General features: G+C 47.6%; 2 protein-coding genes across 5 annotated transcripts in view; one reads left to right on the top strand and one right to left on the bottom strand.

Moving 5' to 3' along the window:
• The window catches only part of HSD17B3 (hydroxysteroid 17-beta dehydrogenase 3), a 40,451-nt gene extending 17,037 nt beyond the window's left edge, over positions 1-23,414 (top strand). The window contains exons 5-11 of one of the 4 annotated variants that reach the window (XM_038768119.1): positions 4,557-4,624; positions 4,781-4,816; positions 10,826-10,860; positions 11,509-11,590; positions 16,396-16,461; positions 20,239-20,388; positions 23,091-23,414. In XM_038768119.1, the coding sequence (XP_038624047.1) occupies positions 4,557-4,624; positions 4,781-4,816; positions 10,826-10,860; positions 11,509-11,590; positions 16,396-16,461; positions 20,239-20,388; positions 23,091-23,234 (581 nt within the window). In that variant the 3' untranslated portion in view covers positions 23,235-23,414. Of the gene's footprint in view, positions 1-4,556; positions 4,625-4,780; positions 4,978-10,825; positions 10,861-11,508; positions 11,591-16,395; positions 16,462-20,238; positions 20,389-23,090 lie in introns of all 4 variants that reach the window. The other 3 variants (XM_038768121.1, XM_038768118.1, XM_038768120.1) reach the window with 3 other exon arrangements.
• Positions 23,292-24,956, bottom strand: part of ERCC6L2 (ERCC excision repair 6 like 2) — a 128,282-nt gene continuing 126,617 nt past the window's right edge. Inside the window, exon 21 of the mRNA XM_038768136.1 lies at positions 23,292-23,299. Within this exon, the coding sequence (XP_038624064.1) occupies positions 23,292-23,299 (8 nt within the window). The remainder of the gene's footprint in view (positions 23,300-24,956) is intronic.

The following is a 24,956-nucleotide window of genomic DNA, read 5'->3' as shown; positions in this document are numbered from 1 at the left end:
AGTCGGCAACATCTAGAGACATCAATCGTATTTATTGAGCGCTCCCTGCGTGCAGAGCACCGGACTGAGCGCTTGGGAAGTCCACTTGGGCAACGTCTAGAGACAGTCCCTACCCAACAATCAATCAATCAATCAATCAATCGTATTTATTGAGCGCTTACCGTGCGCAGAGCACTGGACTGAGCGCTTGGGAAGTCCAAGTCGGCAGCATCTAGAGACATCAATCGTATTTATTGAGCGCTCCCTGCGTGCAGAGCACTGGACTGAGCGCTTGGGAAGTCCAAGTCGGCAACATCTAGGGACGGTCCCTACCCAACAATCAATCAATCAATCCATCAATCGTATTTATTGAGCGCTCACCGTGTGCAGAGCACTGGACTGAGCGCTTGGGAAGTCCAAGTTGGCAACATCTAGAGACATCAATCGTATTTATTGAGCGCTTCCTACGTGCAGAGCACTGGACTGAGCGCTTGGGAAGTCCACTTGGGCAACGTCTAGGGACGGTCCCTACCCAACAATCAATCAATCAATCAATCAATCGTATTTATTGAGCGCTCACCGTGTGCAGAGCACTGGACTGAGCGCTTGGGAAGTCCAAGTCGACAACATCTAGAGACATCAATCGTATTTATTGAGCGCTCACTGTGTGCAGAGCACTGGACTGAGCGCTTGGGAAGTCCACTTGGGCAACGTCTAGAGACGGTCCCTACCCAACAATCAATCAATCAATCATTCAATCATATTTATTGAGCGCTTCCCGTGTGCAGAGCACCGGACTGAGCGCTTGGGAAGTCCAAGTCGGCAACATCTAGAGACATCAATGGTATTTATTGAGCGCTCACTGTGTGCAGAGCACTGGACTGAGCGCTTGGGAAGTCCACTTGGGCAACGTCTAGAGACGGTCCCTACCCAACAATCAATCAATCAATCAATCAATCATATTTATTGAGCGCTTCCCGTGCGCAGAGCACTGGACTGAGCGCTTGGGAAGTCCAAGTCGGCAACATCTAGAGACATCAATCGTATTTATTGAGCGCTTCCTACGTGCAGAGCACTGGACTGAGCGCTTGGGAAGTCCACTTGGGCAACGTCTAGAGACGGTCCCTACCCAACAATCAATCAATCAATCAATCAATCGTATTTATTGAGCGCTCACCGTGTGCAGAGCACTGGACTGAGCGCTTGGGAAGTCCAAGTTGGCAACATCTAGAGACATCAATCGTATTTATTGAGCGCTCCCTGCGTGCAGAGCACCGGACTGAGCGCTTGGGAAGTCCAAGTCGGCAACATCTAGGGACGGTCCCTACCCAACAATCAATCAATCAATCCATCAATCGTATTTATTGAGCGCTTCCCGTGTGCAGAGCACTGGACTGAGCGCTTGGGAAGTCCAAGTTGGCAACATCTAGAGACATCAATCGTATTTATTGAGCGCTTCCTACGTGCAGAGCACTGGACTGAGCGCTTGGAAAGTCCACTTGGGCAACGTCTAGAGACGGTCCCTACCCAACAATCAATCAATCAATCAATCAATCGTATTTATTGAGCGCTTCCTGCGTGCAGAGCACTGGACTGAGCGCTTGGGAAGTCCAAGTCGGCAACATCTAGAGACATCAATCGTATTTATTGAGCGCTTCCTGCGTGCAGAGCACCGGACTGAGCGCTTGGGAAGTCCACTTGGGCAACATCTAGAGACGGTCCCTACTCAACAATCAATCAATCAATCAATCAATCGTATTTATTGAGCGCTCTCCGTGTGCAGAGCACTGGACTGAGCGCTTGGGAAGTCCACTTGGGCAACGTCTAGAGACATCAATCGTATTTATTGAGCGCTTCCTGCGTGCAGAGCACTGGACTGAGCGCTTGGGAAGTCCACTTGGGCAACGTCTAGAGACGGTCCCTACCCAACAATCAATCAATCAATCAATCAATCGTATTTATTGAGCGCTCACCGTGTGCAGAGCACTGGACTGAGCGCTTGGGAAGTCCAAGTTGGTAACATATAGAGACGGTCCCTACCCAGCAGTGGGCTCACAGTCAAAAAGGGGGAGACGGAGAACAAAACCAAACATATTCACAAAATAAAATAAATAGAATAGATATGGACAAGTTAAATAAATAAATAAATAGAGTAATAAATATGTACAAACATATTTTGTGTGTATGTACATACGGACAAACATGTACAATTAATATGTACAAACATATTCTGGTGGTCATCCCCACCATCATCATCAATCGTATTTATTGAGCGCTTACTACGTGCAGAGCACTGGACTAAGCGCTTGGGAAGTCCACTTGGGCAACATCTAGGTCCCTACCCGATGGTGGGCTCACCATCTTCCCAGTCTAAAAGGGGGAGACAGACAGAGAACAAAACCAAACATACCAACAAAATAAAATAAATAGGATAGATATGGACAAGTAAAATAAATAAATAGAGTAATAAATATGTACAACCATATATACATATATACAGCATACATATATATACATATATATATATATATATATATATATATATACATATACATATATCTCCATCTTCTTCCTCTCCCTCCGCCGCCTCAGCTCCCAGTCTAAAAGGGGGAGACAGAGAACAAAACCAAACATACCAACAAAATAAAATAAATAGGATAGATATGGACAAGTAAAATAAATAGAGTAATAAATATGTACAACCATAGATACATATATACAGCATACATATATATATATATCTCCATCTTCTTCCTCTCCCCTCCGCCGCCTCAGCTCCCAGTCGAAAAGGGGGAGACAGACAGAGAACAAAACCAAACATACCAACAAAATAAAATAAATAGGATAGATATGGACAAGTAAAATAAATAAATAGAGTAATAAATATGTACAACCATATATACATATATACAGCATGTATATACATATATATATAGATATATATACATATATCTCCATGTTCTTCCTCTCCCCTCCGCCGCCTCAGCTCCCAGTCTAAAAGGGGGAGACAGAGAACAAAACCAAACATACCAACAAAATAAAATAAATTGGATAGATATGGACAAGTAAAATAAATAAATAAATAGAGTAATAAATATGTACAACCATATATACATATATACAGCATATATATATATATATATATATACATATATCTCCATCTTCTTCCTCTCCCCTCCGCCGCCTCAGCTCCCAGTCGAAAAGGGGGAGACAGACAGAGAACAAAACCAAACATACCAACAAAATAAAATAAATAGGATAGATATGGACAAGTAAAATAAATAAATAAATAGAGTAATAAATATGTACAACCATATATACAGCATATATATATATATATACACATATATACATATATCTCCATCTTCTTCCTCTCCCCTCTGCCGCCTCAGCTCCCAGTCTAAAAGGGGGAGACAGACAGAGAACAAAACCAAACATACCAACAAAATAAAATAAATAGGATAGATATGGACAAGTAAAATAGATAAATAAATAGAGTAATAAATATGTACAGCCATATATACATATATACAGCATATATATATCTCCATCTTCTTCCTCTCCCCTCCGCCGCCTCAGCTCCCAGTCTAAGAGGGGGAGACAGAGAACAAAACCAAACATACCAACAAAATAAAATAAATAGGATAGATATGGACACGTAAAATAAATGAATAAATAGAGTAATAAATATGTACAACCATATATACATATATACAGCATATATATATATATATATATATATATATATATATATATATATATCTCCATGTTCTTCCTCTCCCCTCCGCCGCCTCAGCTCCCAGTCGAAAAGGGGGAGACAGAGAACAAAACCAAACATACCAACAAAATAAAATAAATAGGATAGATATGGACAAGTAAAATAAATAAATAAATAGAGTAATAAATATGTACAACCATATATACATATATACACACATATATACATCTATCTCCATCTTCTTCCTCTCCCCTCCGCCGCCTCAGCTCCCAGTCTAAAAGGGGGAGACAGAGAACAAAACCAAACATACCAACAAAATAAAATAAATAGGATAGATATGGACAAGTAAAATAAATAAATAAATAGAGTAATAAATACGTGCAACCATATATACATATATATATATATATATATATATATACATATATCTCCATCTTCTTCCTCTCCCCTCCGCCGCCTCAACTCCCAGTCTAAAAGGGGGAGACAGAGAACAAAACCAAACATACCAACAAAATAAAATAAATAGGATAGATATGGACAAGTAAAATAAATAAATAAATAGAGTAATAAATATGTACAACCATATATACATATATACAGCATATATATATATATATATACATATATATCCATCTTCTTCCTCTCCCCTCCGCCGCCTCAGCTCCCAGTCTAAAAGGGGGAGACAGAGAACAGAACCAAACATACCAACAAAATAAAATAAATAGGATAGATATGGACACGTAAAATAAATAAATAGAGTAATAAATATGTACAACCATATATACATATATACAGTATATATATATATATATATATATATATAATCTCCATCTTCTTCCTCTCCCCTCCGCCGCCTCAGTGAACAACGTAGGCCTGCTGCCCAACCTCTTCCCCGCCTGCTTCCTCGACGGGCCCGACTTGGACGAGGTAGGCGACGATTTCCGCGCATCCCGGGGGATCCTCATCAATCGCATTTATTGAGCGCTTACCATGTGCAGAGCACTGTACTAAGCGCTTAGCGCTGTACTGAGCGCTTTGGGGGGGACGGGGGTCGTGACCCCGTCCTGCGGCTCCTCCCCACAGGACCTCGTCCACTGCAACGTCACCTCCGTGATCAAGGTGAGGTCCCCATCGGCCTCGCCGTCACCGTGGCAACCGCCGGGCTGGTCCATCGGCCTCACCGTCACCACGGCAACCATCCTCATGTCACCACGGCAACCATCGTCATGTCACCACGGCAACCATCGTCATGGCCACGCATCCATCGGCGTCTGATCGTGGTGACTAGCGGAGGGAGAGGCCGGGCTTTGGGGTCAGAGGTCAGGGCTTCAAATCCTGGCCCCGTCGGCCGGGACTCTGGGCCTCAGTTTCCCTCGTCTGTCAAATGGGGGTGAAGACGGTGAGCCTCCCCCCCTGCCGGGGACAACCTCATCGCCTTGTAACCTTCCCCAGCGCTTAGAACAGTGCTTGGCGCAGAGTAGGCGCTTAATAAATGCCATCATCGTCATCTCCATCACCCTGATCGCCAGGGCAATCGTCAAATCCATCACCCTGGTCGCCATGGCAATCGTCATCTCCATTCATTCATTCATCATCATCATCATCAATCGTACTGATTGAGCGCTTACTATGTGCAGAGCACTGTACTAAGCGCTTGGGAAGTACAAATTGGCAACATATAGAGACAGTCCCTACCCAACAGTGGGCTCACAGTCTAAAAGACTGAATTCATTCATTCAATCATATTGATTGAGCGCTTACTGTGTGCAGAGCACTGGACTAAGCGCTTGGGAAGTATGTATTATCACCCTGCTCTCCATGGCAAGCGTCATCTCCGTCACCCTGATCGCCGTAATAATAATAATAATAATAATAATAATAATAATAATAATAATAGCAATCGTCATCTCCATTCATTCATTCATTCAATTGTATTGATTGAGTGCTTACTGTGTGCAGAGCACTGGACTAAGCGCTTGGGAAGTATTATCACCCTGCTCGCCATGGGAAGCGTCATCTCCATCACCCCGATCGCCATAATAATAATAATGATGATGATGACGGCAATCATCTCCATAATAATAATAATAATGATGGCAATCGTCATCTCCATTCATTCATTCATTCATTGTCGTATTTATTGAGCGTTTACTGTGTGCAGAGCACTGGACTAAGCGCTTGGGAAGTATTATCACCCTGCTCGCCATGGGAAGCGTCATCTCCATCACCCCGATCGCCATAATAATAATAATGATGATGATGACGGCAATCATCTCCATAATAATAATAATAATGATGGCAATCGTCATCTCCATTCATTCATTCATTCATTGTCGTATTTATTGAGCGCTTACTGTGTGCAGAGCACTGGACTAAGCGCTTGGGAAGTATTATCACCCTGCCCGCCATGGCAAGCGTCATCTCCGTCACCCTGATCGCCATAATAATAATAATAATAATAATAATGATGGAAATCGTCATCTACATTCATTCATTCATTCAATCGTATTTATTGAGCGCTTACTGTGTGCAGAGCACTGGACTAAGCGCTTGGGAAGTATTATCACCTTGCTCGCCATGGCAAGTGTCATCTCCATCACCCCGATCGCCATAATAATCATAATAATGATGATGATGATGGCAATCGCTGTTCTAAGCACTGGGATGAGGTTGTCCCCCGAGGGGCTCACGGTCTTCATCCCCATTTTCCAGATGAGGTCACTGAGGCCCAGAGAAGAATAATAATCATAATAATGATGGCATTTGTTAAGCGCTTACTCGGTGCCAAGCACTGTTCTAAGCGCTGGAGGGGATACAAGGTGATGAGGTTGTCCCCAGGGGGGCTCCCAGTCTTCATCCCCATTTTACAGATGAGGGAACTGAGGCCCAGAGAATAATAATAATAATGATGGCATTTGTTACGCGCTTTCTCGGTGCCAAGCACTGTTCTAAGCGCTGGAGGGGATACAAGGTGATGAGGTTGTCCCCCGGGGGGCTCACGGTCTTCATCCCCATTTGACAGATGAGGTCACTGAGGCCCAGAGAATAATAACAATAATAATAATAATAATAATAATGATGATGGCATTTGTTAAGCGCTTACTTGGTGCCAAGCACTGTTCTAAGCGCTGGAGGGGATACAAGGTGATGAGGTTGTCCCCCGGGGGGCTCACGGTCTTCATCCCCATTTGACAGATGAGGTCACTGAGGCCCAGAGAATAATAATAATAATAATAATAATAATAATAATAATAATAATAATAATAATAATGGCATTTGGTAAGCGCTTACTTGGTGCCAAGCACTGTTCTAAGCGCTGGAGGGGATACAAGGTGATGAGGTTGTCCCCCGGGGGGCTCGCGGTCTTCATCCCCATTTGACAGATGAGGGAACTGAGGCCCAGAGAATAATAATAATAATAATAATAATAATAATAATAATAATAATAATAATAATGGCATTTGTTAAGCGCTTACTTGGTGCCAAGCACTGTTCTAAGCGCTGGAGGGAATACAAGGTGATGAGGTTGTCCCCCGGGGGGCTCCCGGTCTTCATCCCCATTTGACAGATGAGGGAACTGAGGCCCAGAGAATAATAATAATAATAATAATGATGGCATTTGTTAAGCGCTTACCAGGTGCCAAGCACTGTCCTAAGCACCAAGGGGGAGACAAGGTGATGAGGTGGTCCTCCGGGGGGCTCCCGGTCTTCATCCCCATTTTCCAGATGAGGGAACCGAGGCCCAGAGAGGCGAAGCGACTTGCCCCCGGTCCCCCAGCGGACGGGGGGGGGGATTCGAACCCACGACCTCCGACTCCCCAGCCCGGGCTGCTGCCACCGAGTCAGGCTCCTACGATAGCATCATCCTCATCCTCATCGCCATGGTAACCACCGCCCTCATCAGGCATTCATTCATTCATTCATTCAATCGTATTTATTGAGCGCTTCCCGGGGGGGTCACCATCCTTCCGAGCATCGTTTTACGGTGGTTTTCCAAACCGGTGACCGTGCGATTTAAATTCAGATTTCAGTTTTATTGGGGAAACGTCAATCAGTCGTATTTATTGAGCGCTTCCTGTGTGCGGAGCACTGTACTGAGCGCTTGGGAAGTCCAAGTCGGCGACATAGAGAGACGGTCCCGGCCCGACGGCGGGCTCACGGTCTAAGAGACCGTCTTAGACCCGTCTGGTGAGGACGTCCAGACTTGGGGACTTCATTGTCTAGTTATCACCATCATCGAGCGTATTTATTGAGCGCTTCCTGTGCGCAGAGCACTGTACTAAGCGCTTGGGAAGGACAAGTTGGCAACATATAACCGACTGAGCCTAGTTGACCCGGGGTTGGCGAGGTCGGCGCTGCAGAGGGTGAAAAATAGCACTGAACTGAGCGCTCATGGAGTAGTGGGAGACCTGCAGTCCTGGGAGTCTTGTACGTATTTATTCTATATATTTTATTTTGTTAATAATGTTTTGTTTGTACATATTTATTACTCTATTTTATTTGTACATATTTATTTTATTTTAATATGTCTTGTCGTCCGTCTCCCCCTTCTAGACTGTGAGCCCGCCGTCGGGTAGGGACCGTCTCTCTGTGTCGCCAACTTGGACTTCCCAAACGCTTAGTACAGTGCTCTGCACGCAGGAAGCGCTCAATAAATACGACGGAATGAATGTTTGTACGTATTAATTACTCTATTTGTACATATTTATTTTATTTTAATATGTTTTGTCGTCCGTCTCCCCCTTCTAGACTGTGAGCCCGCCGTCGGGTAGGGACCGTCTCTCTGTGTTGCCAACTTGGACTTCCCAAGCGCTTAGTACAGTGCTCTGCACTCAGGAAGCACTCAATAAATACGACGGAATGAATGTTTGTATGTATTAATTACTCTATTTTATTTGTACATATTTATTTTATTTGAATATGTTTTGTCGTCCGTCTCCCCCTTCTAGACTGCGAGCCCGCCGTCGGGTAGGGACCGTCTCTCTATGTCGCCAACTTGTCCTTCCCAAGCACTTAGTACAGTGCTCTGCACTCAGTAAGCGCTCAATAAATACGACGGAACGAATGTACGTTTTTATGTATTTATTACTCTATTTTATTTGTACATATTTATTTTATTTGAATATGTTTTGTCGTCCGTCTCCCCCTTCTAGACTGTGAGCCCGCCGTCGGGTAGGGACCGTCTCTCTATGTCGCCGACTTGTCCTTCCCAAGCGCTTAGTACAGTGCTCTGCACGCAGTAAGCGCTCAATAAATACGACGGAATGAATGTACGTTTGTACGTATTTATTACTCTATTTTATTTGTACATATTTATTTTATTTTAATATGTTTTGTCGTCCGTCTCCCCCTTCTAGACTGTGAGCCCGCCGTCGGGTAGGGCCCGTCTCTCGATGTCGCCGACTTGGACTTCCCAAGCGCTTAGTACAGTGCTCTGCACGCAGTAAGCGCTCAATAAATACGACGGAATGAATGGATGTTTGTACGTATTAATTACTCTATTTTATTTGTACATATTTATTTTATTTTAACATGTTTTGTCGTCCGTCTCCCCCTTCTAGACTGTGAACCCGCTGTCGGGTAGTGACCGTCTCTATATGTCGCCAACTTGTCCTTTCCAAGCGCTTAGTACAGTGCTCTGCACGCAGTAAGCGCTCAATAAATATGACGGAATGAATGTATGTTTGTACGTATTTATTACTCTATTTTATTTGTACATATTTATTTTATTTGAATATGTTTTGTCATCCGTCTCCCCCTTCTAGACTGTGAGCCCGCTGTCGGGTAGGGACCGTCTCTATATGTCGCCGACTTGTCCTTCCCAAGCGCTTAGTACAGTGCTCTGCACACAGGAAGCGCTCAATAAATACGACGGAATGAATGGATGTTTGTACGTACTTATTACTCTATTTTATTGGTACATATTTATTTAATTTTAATATGTTTTGTCGTCCGTCTCCCCCTTCTTGACTGTGAGCCCGCTGTCGGGTAGGGACCGTCTCTATATGTCGCCGACTTGTCCTTCCCAAGCGCTTAGTACAGTGCTCTGCACGCAGGAAGCGCTCAATAAATACGACGGAATGAATGTTTGTACGTATTAATTACTCTATTTGTACATATTTATTTTATTTTAATATGTTTTGTCGTCCGTCTCCCCCTTCTAGACTGTGAGCCCGCCGTCGGGTAGGGACCGTCTCTCTGTGTCGCCGACTTTCCTTCCCAAGCGCTTAGTACAGTGCTCTGCACGCAGTAAGCGCTCAATAAACACGACGGAATGAATGTATGTTTGTACGTATTTATTACTCTATTTTATTTGTACATATTTATTTTATTTTAATATGTTTTGTCGTCCGTCTCCCCCTTCTAGACTGTGAGCCCGCCGTCGGGTAGGGACCGTCTCTCTATGTCGCCGACTTGTCCTTCCCAAGCGCTTAGTACAGTGCTCTGCACGCAGGAAGCGCTCAATAAATACGACGGAATGAATGTTTGTACGTATTAATTACTCTATTTGTACATATTTATTTTATTTTAATATGTTTTGTCGTCCGTCTCCCCCTTCTAGACTGTGAGCCCGCCGTCGGGTAGGGACCGTCTCTCTGTGTCGCCGACTTTCCTTCCCAAGCGCTTAGTACAGTGCTCTGCACGCAGTAAGCGCTCAATAAACACGACGGAATGAATGTATGTTTGTACGTATTTATTACTCTATTTTATTTGTACATATTTATTTTATTTTAATATGTTTTGTCGTCCGTCTCCCCCTTCTAGACTGTGAGCCCGCCGTCGGGTAGGGACCGTCTCTCTATGTCGCCGACTTGTCCTTCCCAAGCGCTTAGTACAGTGCTCTGCACACAGGAAGCGCTCAATAAATACGACAGAATGAATGAATGAATGAACAGGCAGCGCTCAATAAATACGGTTGAATGAATGCATGAAAAATCGTGGCAATCACCATGGTAACCGCCATCCCCATCACCATCCTCACATCCTCCTCCTCCTCCCCATCCTCGCCGCGATGACGTCACCGTGACCCCTGACCCCGTTGACCCCCGGCTGGAGGTCACGACCCCCCCCCCCCCCCCCCCCCGGTGACCCCCGTGGCGTCTACTACCTCTCGCTTTGTCTTCGCAGATGAGCCGGTTGGTCCTGCCGGGGATGGAGTCCAGGTGAACTCAGCCGGAGTCGTCACTCTCCGTGCCTCGGTTTCCCCACCCATAATAATAATAATAATAATGGCATTTATTAAGCGCTTACTATGTGCCGAGCACTGTGCTAAGCGCTGGGGGGGAGACGAGGTGATGAGGTTGTCCCCCCGGGGGGGCTCGCGGTCTTCACCCCCATTTGACAGAGGAGGGAACTGAGGCCCAGAGAAGTGAAGTGACTTTGTGGGGTAGGGACCATCGCTATGTGTTGCCCAGTTGGGCTTCCCAAGCGCTCAGTACAGTGCTCTGCACACAGGAAGCGCTCAATAAATACGGCGGAATGAATGATTGATGGGATTGAGGCCTGTCCACATGTTTTGTTTTGTCGTCCGTCTCCCCCTTCAAGACCGTGAGCCCGTTGTGGGGTAGGGACCGTGTCTATCTGTTGCCCAGTTGGACTTCCCAGGCGCTCAGTACAGTGCTCCGCACACAGGAAGCGCTCAATAAATACGACTGAACGAATGGATGGATGCCCTCTGTGCCGGGCACTGTGCTGAGCGCCGGGGAAGAGTGCGACAGAGTCAGGAGACACGAATGGCCGGGGGTGTATTGTGCGCCGGGCACTGTGCTGAGCGCTGGGCGCCTTCCGTTTTGTTTTTTTCCTTTGCGCAGAGGGCGAGGCCTGATTGTGAACCTGTCATCTGGGGCCGGCCTGGGCCCTTGGCCCCACTACGCGCTCTACTCCGCCTCCAAGGTACTAGACCCACACACGCCTGCCCAACGCCCCCATCATCTTCCTCTTCCTCCTCCCCCCCTCCTCTTCCTCCTTCTCCTCTTCCTTTTCTTCTTCCTCCTCCTAATTCTTCTCCTTCTCCCCTTCTCCTACTTCTACTCCTCCATCTTCTCTTCCCCCTCCTCCTTCTTTCTCCTTCTACTTCACCTCCTCCTTCCTCTTTTCCTTTCTCCTCTTCTTCTCCTCCTCCTCCTCCTCCTTTTCTCTTCCTCCCCCCTTCCTTTTCTTCTTCCTCCTCCTTCTTCTAATTCTCCCCCTCTCCTTCTCCTCATCTTCTCCTCCTCCCACTCCTCCTTCTCTTCTCCTCCTTCTTCCTCTTCTTCCTTTCTCCTCCTCCTTTTCCTTCTCCTCCTCCTCCTTCCTCCTCATTTTCTTCTCCTCCTCCTCCTTCTTCCTTATCCTCCTCTTCCTTTTCTTCTTCCTCCTTCTTCTCTCCTCCTCCTCCCTCTTCTTTTCCTTTCTCCTCCTCCTCCTTTTTCCTCTCCCTTCCTCCTCCTTCCTTATCTTCGTCTCCTTCTCTTCCTCCTCTCCTCCTCTTCCCCTCCTCCTCTTCCTTCTCATCCTCCTTGTTTCTCTTCCATCTCATCCTCCTTGTTTCTCTTCCTCCTCCTTCCACTTCTTCTCCTCCTCCTCTCTTCTCCTCTGCCTCCTTCTTCTCTTCTTCCCCTCCTCCTCCTCCTCTCTGTTTCTCCCCTTTTAGACTGTGAGCCCACTGTTGGGTAGGGACCGTCTCTATATGATGTTGCCAACTTGTACTTCCCAAGCGCTCAGTACAGTGCTCTGCACACAGTAAGCGCTCAATAAATACAATTGATTGATTCTCTTTCCTCTCCTTCTCCTTCTTTCTTCTCCTCCTTCTCTTCTCCTCCTCCTCTTTCTTCTCCTTCTTCCCCTCCTCCTCCTTTTCCTCTCACTTCCTCTTCTTCTCCTCCTCCTCCTTCCTTATCTTTGTCTCCTTTTCCTCCTTCCTCTTCTCCTCTCCTCCTCCTCCTTCTTGTTCTTCCCCTCCTCCTCTTCCTTCTTCTCATCCTCCTTCTTCGGTTTCTCTTCCTCCTCCTTCCTCTTCTCCTCTGCCTCCTTCTTCTCCTTCTCTCTTTCTCCCCTTCTTCTCTTTCCTCTCCTCCTCCTCCTCCTCTTTCTTCTCCTCCTACTCCTTCTTCTTGTTCTTCTTCCCCTCCTCCTCCTCCTTCTCTTCCTCCTCCTACTTCTCCTCCGCCTTCTTTCTCCTCCTCCTTCCTCTTCTCTTCCTCCTCCTCCACTCCTCCTCCTCCTCTCTTCATCTCCTTCCTCTTCTCCTTCCTCCTTATTCTTGTCCTTTTTCTCCTCCTCCTCCTTCTCTGCCTCCTCCACTTCCTTTGTCTCCTCCTCCTAATTCTTCACCTCATTCTCGCCTTCTCCTTCTCCTCCTTCTTTCTTCTTCTACTCCTCCTCCTCCGCCTTCTCCTTTTCCTCCTCCTCCCTCTCCTTCTTCCCCTTTCTTCTTCTTCTCTTTCTCCTCCTCCTCCTCCTTTTCTCCTTCTACTCCTCCTTTTTCTCCTCTTCCCCCTCCTCTTCCTCCTTCTTCTTTCTCCTACATCTTCTCCTCCTCCCACTCCTCCTCTTCTTCTCCTTCTTCCTCTTCTTCCTCTTCTCCTTCCTCCTTATTCTTGTCCTTTTTCTCCTCCTCCTCCTTCTCTGCCTCCTCCACTTCCTTTGTCTCCTCCTCCTAATTCTTCACCTCATTCTCGCCTTCTCCTTCTCCTCCTTCTTTCTTCTTCTACTCCTCCTCCTCCGCCTTCTCCTTTTCCTCCTCCTCCCTCTCCTTCTTCCCCTTTCTTCTTCTTCTCTTTCTCCTCCTCCTCCTCTTCTCCTTCTACTCCTCCTTTTTCTCCTCTTCCCTCTCCTCCTCTTCCCCCTCCTCTTCCTCCTTCTTCTTTCTCCTACATCTTCTCCTCCTCCCACTCCTCCTCTTCTTCTCCTTCTTCCTCTTCTTCCTTTCCTCCTTTCTCCTCCCCCTCCTTTTTCTTCTCCTCCTCCTCCTTCCTCCTCGTTCTTCTTTATCCTCCTCTTCTTTTTCTTCTTCCTCCTCCTTCTAATTCTTCTCCTTCTTCTCCTCCTCCTCCTTCCTCTTTCCCTCCTTTCTCATCCTCCTCCTCCTTTTTCCTCTCCCTTCCTTCTCATCTTTGTCTCCTTCTCTTCCTCCTCCTCTTTTCCTCCTTCCTCTTCCCCTCCTCCTCTTCCTTCTCATCCTCCTTCTTGTTTCTCTTCCTCCTACTTCCACTTCTTCTCCTCCTCCTCCTTCTTCCTCCTCCTACTTCTACTTCTCCTCCTCCTCTCTTCTCCTTCCTCTTCTCCTCTGCCTCCTCCTTCTCTTCCCCTGCTCCTCCTTCTCTCTGTTTCTCCCCTTCTAGACTGTGAGCGCCCTGTTGGGTAGGGACTGTCTCTATATGTTGCCAACTTGGACTTCCCAAGCGCTCAGTACAGTGCTCTGCACACAGTAAGCGCTCAATAAATACAATCGATTTATTCTCTTTCCTCTCCTCCTCCTCCTCTTCTTCTCCTTCTTTCTTCTCCTCCTTCTCTCTTCTCCTCCTCTTTCTTCTCCTACTCCTTCTTCCCCTCCTCCTCCTTTTTCCTCTCCCTTCCTCTTCTCCTCCTCCTTCCTTAGCTTCGTCTCCTTTTCCTCCTTCCTCTTCTCCTCTCCTCCTCCTCCTTCTTGTTCTTCCCCTCCTCCTCTTCCTTCTTCTCATCCTCCTTCTGTTTCTCTTCCTCCTCCTCCCACTTCTCCTCCTCCTCTTCTCCTCCTACTTCTACTTCTCCTCCTTCTCCTCTGCCTCCTTCTCCTTCTTTCTCCCCTTCTTCTTTCCTCTCCTTCTTTCTCCCCTTCTTCTTTCCTCTCCTTCTCCTCCTCTTCCTCCTCCTCCCTCTTCTTCTCCTTCTCTCTTTCTCCCCTTCTTCTCTTTCCTTTCTTCCCCTCCTCTTCCTCCTCCTCCCTCTTCTCCTCCTTCTTTCTCCTCCTCCTTCCTCTTCTCCTCCTCCTCTTTATCCTCCTTCTACTCCTTCTTCTTCTTCTTCCCCTCCTCCTCCTCCTTCTCGTCCTCCTCCTACTTCTCCTCCTCCTCCTCCTCCTCTTTCTCTTCCTCCTCCTCCTCCTCCTTCTAATTCTTCACCTCATTCTCCCCTTCTCCTTCTGCTACTTCTCCTTCTTCTACTTCTCCTCCTTCTTCTTCTCCTCCTTCTCCTCCTCCCTCTCCTTCTTCCCCTCCTTTCTTCTTCTCTTTCTCCTCCTCCTCCTTCTTCTCCTTCTCCTTCTTTCTCCTTCTACTCCTTCTTTTCCTCCTCTTCCCTCTCCTCCTCCTTCCCCTCCTCTTCCTTCTTCTTCTTTCTCCTCTTCTCTTCTCCTCCTCCTCTCCTCCTTCTTCTGCTTCTCCTCCTCTTCCTCATTTTCCTCCTCCTCCTCCTCCTCCTCGTCACCGTGATTGTGAGAAGCGGCGCGCCTCAGTGGGCAGAGCCCGGGCTTGGGAGTCAGAGGTCCTGGGTTCTAATCCCGCCTCCACCGCTTGTCCGCTGTGTCACCTTGGACAAGTCACTTCACTTGTCTGGGCCTCAGTTCCCTCATCTGGAAAATGGTGGGGGGGGGGGGGTGACTCGCCCAAGGCCACTCAGCGGACAAGGGGCAGATGCGGGATTCGAACCCATGACCACCTGATTCCCAGGCCCGGGCTCTACCCAGGAGAATACAGTACTCGGCCCAGAATAAGCACTTAACAAGTATTTTATTTTATTTTATCTTAATTTATTTTATTTTGTTAGTATGTTTGGTTTTGTCTCCCCCTTTTAGACTGTGAGCCCACTGTGGGGTAGGGACCGTCTCTATATGTTGCCAATTTGTACTTCCCAAGCGCTTAGTCCAGTGCTCTGCACACAGTAAGCGCTCAATAAGTACGATTGATGATGATGATGATGAAGTAGCTTAAACTTTCATCCAATCACCCACTCAATCGTATTTATTCATTCAGTCGTGCTTGTTTTTTTTATTTTTTTATGGCATTTATGAAGCGCTTACTATGTGCCAAGCGCTGTTCTAAGCGCTGGGGAGGTTACAAGGTGATGAAGTGATCCCCCCGGGGGGCTCCCGGTCTTCATCCCCATTTGACAGATGAGGGAACTGAGGCCCAGAGAAGGGACGTGACTCTCCCGGAGTCCCCCGGCTGACAGCTGGCGGAGCCAGGATTTGAACCCGCGACCTCCGACTCCAAAGCCCGGCCTCCTTCCACTGAGCCGCGCTGCTTCTCTGAGCGCAGAGCACTGTACTAAGCGTTTGGGAAGTACAGTTCGGCACCAGATGGAGGCAATCCCTGCCCACAGCGGGCTCACAGTCTAGAAGGGGGGCCAAACAAGTCAACGGACAGCAGTAGCATCGTTATAAATAAATAAAATTATAGATATATATACACACATCAGCGCTTCCTGTGTGCAGAGCACTGTACTAAGCGCTCGGAAGGCGCAAGACAGCAATAAAGAGAGGCCATCCCTGCCCACACTGGGCTTTCGGTCGAAAACTTTAGCCCGTGAGCCCGTTGTCGGGTAGGGACCGTCTCCCTGTGTTCCCTGGCGCTCAAGTCATCATCATCAATCGTATTTATTGAGCGCTTACTGTGTGCGGAGCACTGGACTAAGTCCAGTGCTCCGCACACAGTGAGCGCTCAGTAAATACGACCGAGTGAACGAAACGCTACGTTTGTTGTTGTTTTTCCCCCCCCCCCCGTGTGTGTGTGCGCGCTCAGGGTCTGGTCTGCGCGTTTTCCAAAGCCGTGGAAGCCGAGTACCAGGAGAAAGGGATCATCGTGCAGGTGATGGGCTGAGCGCGGCGGGGGCGCGGGGCCGGGAGCCGCGGGGCCTGGGTTCCAATCCCGCCCGGGCCGCCGGCCCGCTCTGACAGAGGGCGAGTCGGGGGCCGCTCCGGGCCTCCCTTTCGGCTTCTGTGAGACTCCACCAGGGAGCCAGCACCGAAACTCCCGCGACCCTGACGCACCCCTCTCCCTCTCCTCTCCATCTCTGTCTCTCCTCCGTCTCTGACCGTCTCCTCTCCATCTCTGTCTCTCCTCCATCTCCTCTCCATCTCTGACCGTCTCCTGTCTCTGTCTCCTCTCCTTCTCTCACCGTCTCCTTTCCGTCTCTGACCATCTCCTCTGTCTCTGACCGTCTCCTCTCCATCTCTGTCTCCTGACCGTCTCCACTCCATCTCTGTCTCTCCTCCATCTCCTCTCCATCTCTGACTGTCTCCTGTCTCTGTCTCCTCTCCTTCTCTCACCGTCTCCTTTCCGTCTCTGACCATCTCCTCTGTCTCTGACCGTCTCCTCTCCATCTCTGTCTCTCCTCCATCTCTGACCGTCTCCTTTCCATCTCTGACCGGCTCCTGTCTCTGTCTCCTCTCCATCTCTGCCTGTCTCCTCTCCGTCTCCTTTCCATCTCTGATCGTCTCCTCTCCGTCTCTGACCATCTCTTTTCCGTCTCTGACCATCTCTTCTCCATCTGTCTCCTCTCCATCTCTGCCTTTCTCCTCTCCATCTCTGCCCATCTCCATCTCTGACCGTCTCCTCTCCATCTCTGTCTCTCCTCCGTCTCCTATCTCTGTCTCCTCTCCTTCTCTGACCGTCTCCTCTCTATCTCTGACCATCTCCTCTCCGTCTCTGACCGTCTCCTCTCCATCTCTGTCTCTCCTCCATCTCTGACCGTCTCCTCTCCATCTCTGACCATCTCCTCTCCATCTCTGTCTCTCCTCCATCTCTGCCCGTCTCCTCTCCATCTCTGTCTCCTCTCTGTCTCTGACCATCTCCTCTCCATCTGTCTCTCCTCCATCTCCTCTCCGTTTCTGACCATCTCCTCTCCATCTCTGTCTCTCCTCCGTCTCCTCTCCATCTCTGACCGTCTCCTGTCTCTGTCTCCTCTCCTTCTCCGACCGTCTCCTCTCCGTCTCTGACCATCTCCTCTCCGTCTCTCACCGTCTCCTCTCCTTCTCTGTCTCTCCTCCATCTCTGCCCGTCTCCTCTCCATCTCTGACCGTCTCCTCTCCATCTCTGTCTCCTCTCCGTCTCTGACCATCTCCTCTCCATCTGTCTCTCCTCCATCTCCTCTCCGTTTCTGACCATCTCCTCTCCATCTCTGTCTCTCCTCCGTCTCCTCTCCATCTCTGACCGTCTCCTGTCTCTGTCTCCTCTCCTTCTCTGACCGTCTCCTCTCCGTCTCTGACCGTCTCCTCTCCTTCTCTGTCTCTCCTCCATCTCTGCCCGTCTCCTTTCCATCTCTGACCGTCTCCTCTCCATCTCTCTGTGTCCTCTCCATCTCTGCCTGTCTCCTCTCCTTCTCTGACCACCTCCGCTCCATCTGTGACCATCTCCTGTCTGCTTCCTCTCCATTTCTGACCGTCTCCTCTCCATCTCTGCCCGTCTCCTCACCTTCCCTGACCACCTCCGTCTCTCCTCCGTCTCTGACCGTCTCCTCTCCGTCTTTGACCATCTCCTCTCCATCTTCGTCTCCTCCCTGTCCATCTCTGACCGTCTCCTCTCCCTCTCTGACCATCTCTTCTCCATCTCCGTCTCCTCCCCGTCCATCTTCCCGTCTCCTCTCCATCTCTGACCATCTCCTCTCCGTCTTGGACCATCTCCTCTCCATCTCTGTCTCCTCTCCGTCCATCTCTGACCGTCTCCTCTCCATCTCTGACCGTCTCCTCTCCATCTCTGTCTCCTCTCCTTCTCTGACCGTCTGCTCACCTTCTCTGACCATCTCCATCTCTCCTCCATCTCTGACCGTCTCCTCTCCATCTTTGACCACCTCCTCTCCATCTCTGTCTCCTCTCTGTCCCTGACCTTCTCCTCTCCTTCTCTGACCGTCTGCTCACCTTCTCTGACCATCTCCGTCTCTCCTCCATCTCTGACCGTCTCCTCTCCATCTCTGACCGTCTCCTCTCTGTCTCTGACCATCTCCTCTCCATCTCTGTCTCCTGTCCATCTCTCGCCATCTCCTCTCCATCTCTGTCTCTCCATCTCTGACCGTCTCCTCTCCTCCATCTCTGACTGTCTCCTCTCCATCTCTGTCTCTCCTCCATCTCTGACTGTCTCCTCTCCATCTCCATCTCTGACCGTCTCCTCTCCGTCTTTGACCATCTCCTCTCCATCTCTGTCTCCTCTCCATCTCTGTCTCTCCTCCATCTCTGACCGTCTCCTCTCTGTCTTTGACCATCTCCTCTCCACCTCTGTCTCCTCTCCGTCCATCTCTCACCATCTCCTCTCCATCTCTGTCTCTCCTCCATCTCTGACCGTCTCCTCTCTGTCTTTGACCATCTCCTCTCCATCTCTGTCTCCTCTCCATCTCTGACCATCTCCTCCCCGTCCATCCCTGACCATCTCCTCTCCATCTCTGTCTCTCCTCCATCTCTGACCATCTCCTCTCCGTCTCTGACCGTCTCCTCTCCATCTCTCACCGTCTCCTCTCCATCTCGGCCTGCCTCCTCTCCTTCTCTGACTGTCTCCGCTCCATCACTGACCGTCTCCTCTCCGTCTCTGACCATCTCCTCTCCATCTCTGTCTCCTCTCCGTCCATCTCTCACCGTCTCCTCTCCATCTCTGTCTCCTCTCCGTCCATCTCTGACCATCTCCTCTCCATCTCTGTCTCCTCTCCGTCCATCTCTCACCGTCTCCTCTCCATCTCTGTCTCTCCTCCATCCCTGACCGTCTCCTCTCCGTCCATCTCTGACCGTCTCCTCTCCATCTCCGTCTCTCCTCCATCTCTGACCGTCTCCTCTCCGTCTTTGACCATCTCCTCTCCATCTCTGTCTCTCCACCCATCTCTGACCATCTCCTCTCCATCCATCTCCTCTCCATCTCCGTCTCTCCTCCGTCTCTGACCATCTCCTCTCCATCTCTGTCTCCTCTCCGTCCATCTCTCACCGTCTCCTCTCCGTCTCTGCCCGTCTCCTCTCCATCTCTGTCTCTCCGTCTCTGACCGTCTCCTCCCCGTCTCTGACCGTCTCCTCTCCGTCTCTCCTCCATCTCCTCACCTTCTCTGACCATCTCCGTCTCTCCTCCATCTCTGACCGTCTCCTCTCCGTCTCTGTCCATCTCCATCTCCTCCGTCTCTCCTCCGTCTCCTCGCCTTCTCTGCCCACCTCCGTCTCTGCCCGTCTCTTACACCATCCCTCGGCACTTAGTAAGCGCTTAACGCCCCAAATCCTCGTCATCTGGACTAGACCGGGACCATTAACGCCCCTAATTAGCAATCACCGAGACCAGACTAGACGGCGAGCCCGCCGTCGGGCAGGCCCCGTCTCCACACGTGCTGCCGGCTCGGCCTTCCCGGGCGCTCAGCCCGGTGCCCCGCCCACGGGGAGCGCTCAATAAGTACGACCGCTCGGCCGGCTACCTACTGGGCGCTCGGCGCGCTAAATACCTGCGTCACTGGCGATGAAGAAGCCGGCGTCGGGCCGGAGGTCGAAGCCGATCCACCGGCAAGCGCCGCCACATTCGCTCGGTCGTTCCGGCGCGCGGGGCCCTGTGCTAAGCGCTCGGGAGGGCTGATTTTTTTGGGGGGGGGGGGGGGGGGGGCGTCCCCCCCACGTCCCGGCCCCGCAGGTGGTGACCCCGTTCGCCGTGTCCACCCCCATGACGGGGCACCTGCCCCCCAACTTCTTCGTCAAGACCCCCGAGGCCTTCGTGCGGGAGGCCCTGGCCCTGGCCGCCTCGGGGGGCCAAGTCTGCGGCTGCCTGGCCCACGACGTCTTGGTAAGGCGGGAACGGCGGCGGCCGGGAATGGGATGGGAACGGGACGGGAACGGGAATCACGGCAACGGCCATGATGATAATAATAATGATAATAATAACAATGCTACTGCTACTACTACTAATGGTAATAATAACAGTGACAGCAACGATACTACTACTACTACTACTACCACTACTAATGCTAACAATAGTAATAAGAACAATAACAGCAACGATACTACTACTACTACTACTACTACTACTACTACTACTAAATAATAATGCTAACAGTAATAATAACAATAACAGCAACGATACTACTACTACTACTACTAATAATAATAATAATAATGCTAACAATAGTAATAACAACAATAACAGAAACAATGCTACTACTACTGCTACTACTACTGATAATGGTAATAATAACAATAACAGCAACGATACTACTACTACTACTACTACTAATAATAATAATAATGCTAACAATAGTAATAATAACAATAACAGAAACAATGCTACTACTACTACTACTACTACTACTGTTAATAACGGTAATGAAAACAATAACAGCAACAATACTACTACCACCAATACTACTACTACTACTAATAATGCTAACAATAGTAATAATAACAATAACAGCAACAATACTACTACTACTAATAATAATAATAATGCTAACAATAGTAATAATAACAATAACAGAAACAATGCTACTACTACTACTACTGATAATAATGGTAATAATAACAAGAACAGCAACAATACTACTACTACTTATACTACTACTACTACTACTAATAATGCTAACAATAGTTATAATAATAATAACAGAAACAATGCTACTAGTACTACTACAAAGCAATAATAACAATAACAGCAATAATACTACTACCAATACTAATAATAGTAATGATGATAATAGTAATAACAATAACAGCAACAATACTACTACTAATAATAATGATAGCAATAATGATAACAGTTATAACAATAACAGCAACACTACTACTACTACTACTAACACTACTACTACTAATAATAGTAATAATAACAATAACAGCAATAACACTACTACTAATACTACTGCTAATAATAATAATAATAGTTATGATAACAGCAACAATACTACTACTAATAACAATAGTAGTAATGATAATATTTATAATAGTAACAGCAACAATGCTACTACTACTAACACTACTACTAATAATAGTAATAATAACAACAGCAACAACACTACTACTAATACTACTGCTAATAATAATAGTAATAGTGATAACAATAACAGCAACAATACTACTACTACTAATAATAGTAATAATGATAATAGTTATAATAACAGTAACAGCAACACTACTACTACTAACACTACTACTACTAATAATAGTAGTAATAACAATAACAGCAATAACACTACTACTAATACTACTGCTAATAATAATAATAATAATAGTTATGATAACAGCAACAATACTACTAATAACAATAGTAGTAATGATAATAGTTATAATAGTAACAGCAACAATGCTACTACTACTAACACTACTACTACTACTAATAATAGTAATAATACCAATAACAGCAATAACGCTACTACTAATACTACTGCTAATAATAATAGTAATAGTGATAACAATAACAGCAACAATACTACTACTAATAATAATAGTAATAATGATAATAGTTATGATAACAGTAACAGCAACACTACTACTACTAACACTACTACTACTACTAATAGTAGTAATAACAATAACAGCAACAACACTACTACTAATATTACTGCTAATAATAATAATAGTAATAATAATAATAGTAATAACAATAACAGCAACAATACTACTACTACTACTAATAATAGTAATAATGATAATAGTTATAATAACAATAACAGCAACAATACTACCACTACTACTACTAATAATAGTGATAATAACAATAACAGCAACAACACTACTACCAATACTACTGCTAATAATAATAATAGTAATAATAATAATGGTAATAACAGTAACAGCAACAATACTACTACTACTAACACCGCTACTACTAATAATAGTAATGATAACATTAACAGCAACAACACTACTACTAATACTGCTGCTAATAATAATAATAGTAATAACAATAACAGCAACAATGCTACTACTACTAACACTACTACTAATAATAGTAATAACAGTGATAATGGTAATAATAACAATAACAGCAACAATGCTGCTACTACTACTACTACTACTAATAATAGTAATAATAACAATAACAGCAACAATGCTGCTACTACTACTAATAATAATAATAGTAATAATAACAATAGCAGCAGAAATACTACTGCTACTACCACTACTAATAGTAATGATGATAATAGTAATGATAACAGCAACAATACCACTACTACTAATACTACCACTACTAATAATAGTAATCATAACAAAAACAACAGCAGCAATACTACTACTAATCCTACTAATAATAAAGCACGGCTCAGTAGAAAGAGCCCGGGGTTGGGAGTCCGAGGTCCTGGGTTCGAATTCTGGCGCCGCCCCTTGTCAGCTGGGTGACTTTGGTCCAGTCACTTCCCTTCTCTGGGCCTCAGTTGCCTCCTCTGTCAAATGGGGATGGAGACCGGAAGCCCCCTGGGGGACACCCTCATCACCTTGTACCCTTCCCAGCGCTTAGGGCACTGTACTGAACGCCGCGGTCTCTGTCCCTCTTAGCGCTGGCTGCTGGGATTGATCCCGTCGGGCGTCTTCTACAGCAACACGCTCCGACGGCTACTGCTTGACCGCTACACGCGCTACCTCCGGGCCTGCGGCGGGGTCCCCGGCCCCCCGACCCCTCTCCCACCTCCGAAGCCCTGAAGACCGTGGGCCCGGCACTGTACTGAACGACCCCCGGGGAGGGGAGGTGATACAAGCTCATCGGGCTGGACACGGTCTAATACTAATCATAATTACGCTCTTTTTATGTGCTTATTAATGATAATAATAATAATAATAATTGCCTTTTGCACTTAGTACAGTGCCCTCTACCCAGCAGGCACTCAGTAAATACCTCTGATTCATTGACTGATTGATTTTCTCTTGTCCGCTTCCAAGCGCCTAGTACAGTGCCCTCTACCCAGTAGGCGCTCAGTAAATACCACTGATTCAGTGACCGATTCCCTCTCGTCGGCTTCCAGGCGCCTAGTACAGTGCCCTCTACCCAGTAGGCGCTCAGTAAATAAAACTGATTCATTGACTGATTCTCTCTTGTCCGCTTCCAGGCGCCTAGTACAGTGCCCTCTACCCAGTAGGCGCTCAGTAAATACCACCGATTCATTGACCGATTCTCTCTCGTCCGCTTCCAAGCGCCTAGTACAGTGCCCTCTACCCAGCAGGTGCTCAGTAAATAGCACCGATTCAGTGACTGATTCTCTCTTGTCCGCTTCCAAGCGCCTAGTACAGTGCCCTCTACCCAGTAGGCGCTCAGTAAATACCACTGATTCAGTGACCGATTCCCTCTCGTCGGCTTCCAGGCGCCTAGTACAGTGCCCTCTACCCAGTAGGCGCTCAGTAAATAAAACTGACTCATTGACTGATTCTCTCTTGTCCGCTTCCAGGCGCCTAGTACAGTGCCCTCTACCCAGTAGGCGCTCAGTAAATACCACCGATTCATTGACCGATTCTCTCTCGTCCGCTTCCAGGCGCCTAGTACAGTGCCCTCTACCCAGCAGGTGCTCAGTAAATAGCACCGATTCAGTGACTGATTCTCTCTTGTCCGCTTCCAAGCGCCTAGTACAGTGCCCTCTACCCAGTAGGCGCTCAGTAAATACCACTGATTCAGTGACCGATTCCCTCTCGTCGGCTTCCAGGCGCCTAGTACAGTGCCCTCTACCCAGTAGGCGCTCAGTAAATAAAACTGACTCATTGACTGATTCTCTCTTGTCCGCTTCCAGGCGCCTAGTACAGTGCCCTCTACCCAGTAGGCGCTCAGTAAATACCACCGATTCATTGACCGATTCTCTCTCGTCCGCTTCCAGGCGCCTAGTACAGTGCCCTCTACCCAGCAGGTGCTCAGTAAATAGCACCGATTCAGTGACCGATTCTCTCTTGTCCGCTTCCAAGCGCCTAGTACAGTGCCCTCTACCCAGTAGGCGCTCAGTAAATACCACTGATTCAGTGACCGATTCCCTCTCGTCGGCTTCCAGGCGCCTAGTACAGTGCCCTCTACCCAGTAGGCGCTCAGTAAATAAAACTGATTCATTGACTGATTCTCTCTTGTCCGCTTCCAAGCGCCTAGTACAGTGCCCTCTACCCAGTAGGCGCTCAATAAATACCACCGATTCAGTGACTGATTCTCTCTTGTCCGCTTCCAAGCGCTTAGTACAGGAGGGGAAATGAAGAGGAGAGAGAAGAGAGGGAGAAAAGTGAGAAGGAGGAGGAGGGAAAGGAGGCAAAGGGGAGGAAGGAGGGGAAGGAGAAGGGAGAGGGAAGAGGGAAGAGGGAAGAAAAGAAGGAGGGGAAGGAGAAGAGGGAAGAAAAGAAGGGAGAAGAAAGAAGGAAAACGAGAAGGAGGAGGGAGAGAAGAAGGAAGAGGGAATA

Source organism: Tachyglossus aculeatus, chromosome Y3 (genome assembly GCF_015852505.1).
Source record: "Tachyglossus aculeatus isolate mTacAcu1 chromosome Y3, mTacAcu1.pri, whole genome shotgun sequence".
NCBI lineage: Eukaryota > Metazoa > Chordata > Mammalia > Monotremata > Tachyglossidae > Tachyglossus > Tachyglossus aculeatus.
This window is presented reverse-complemented; position numbering and strand designations above follow the sequence as displayed.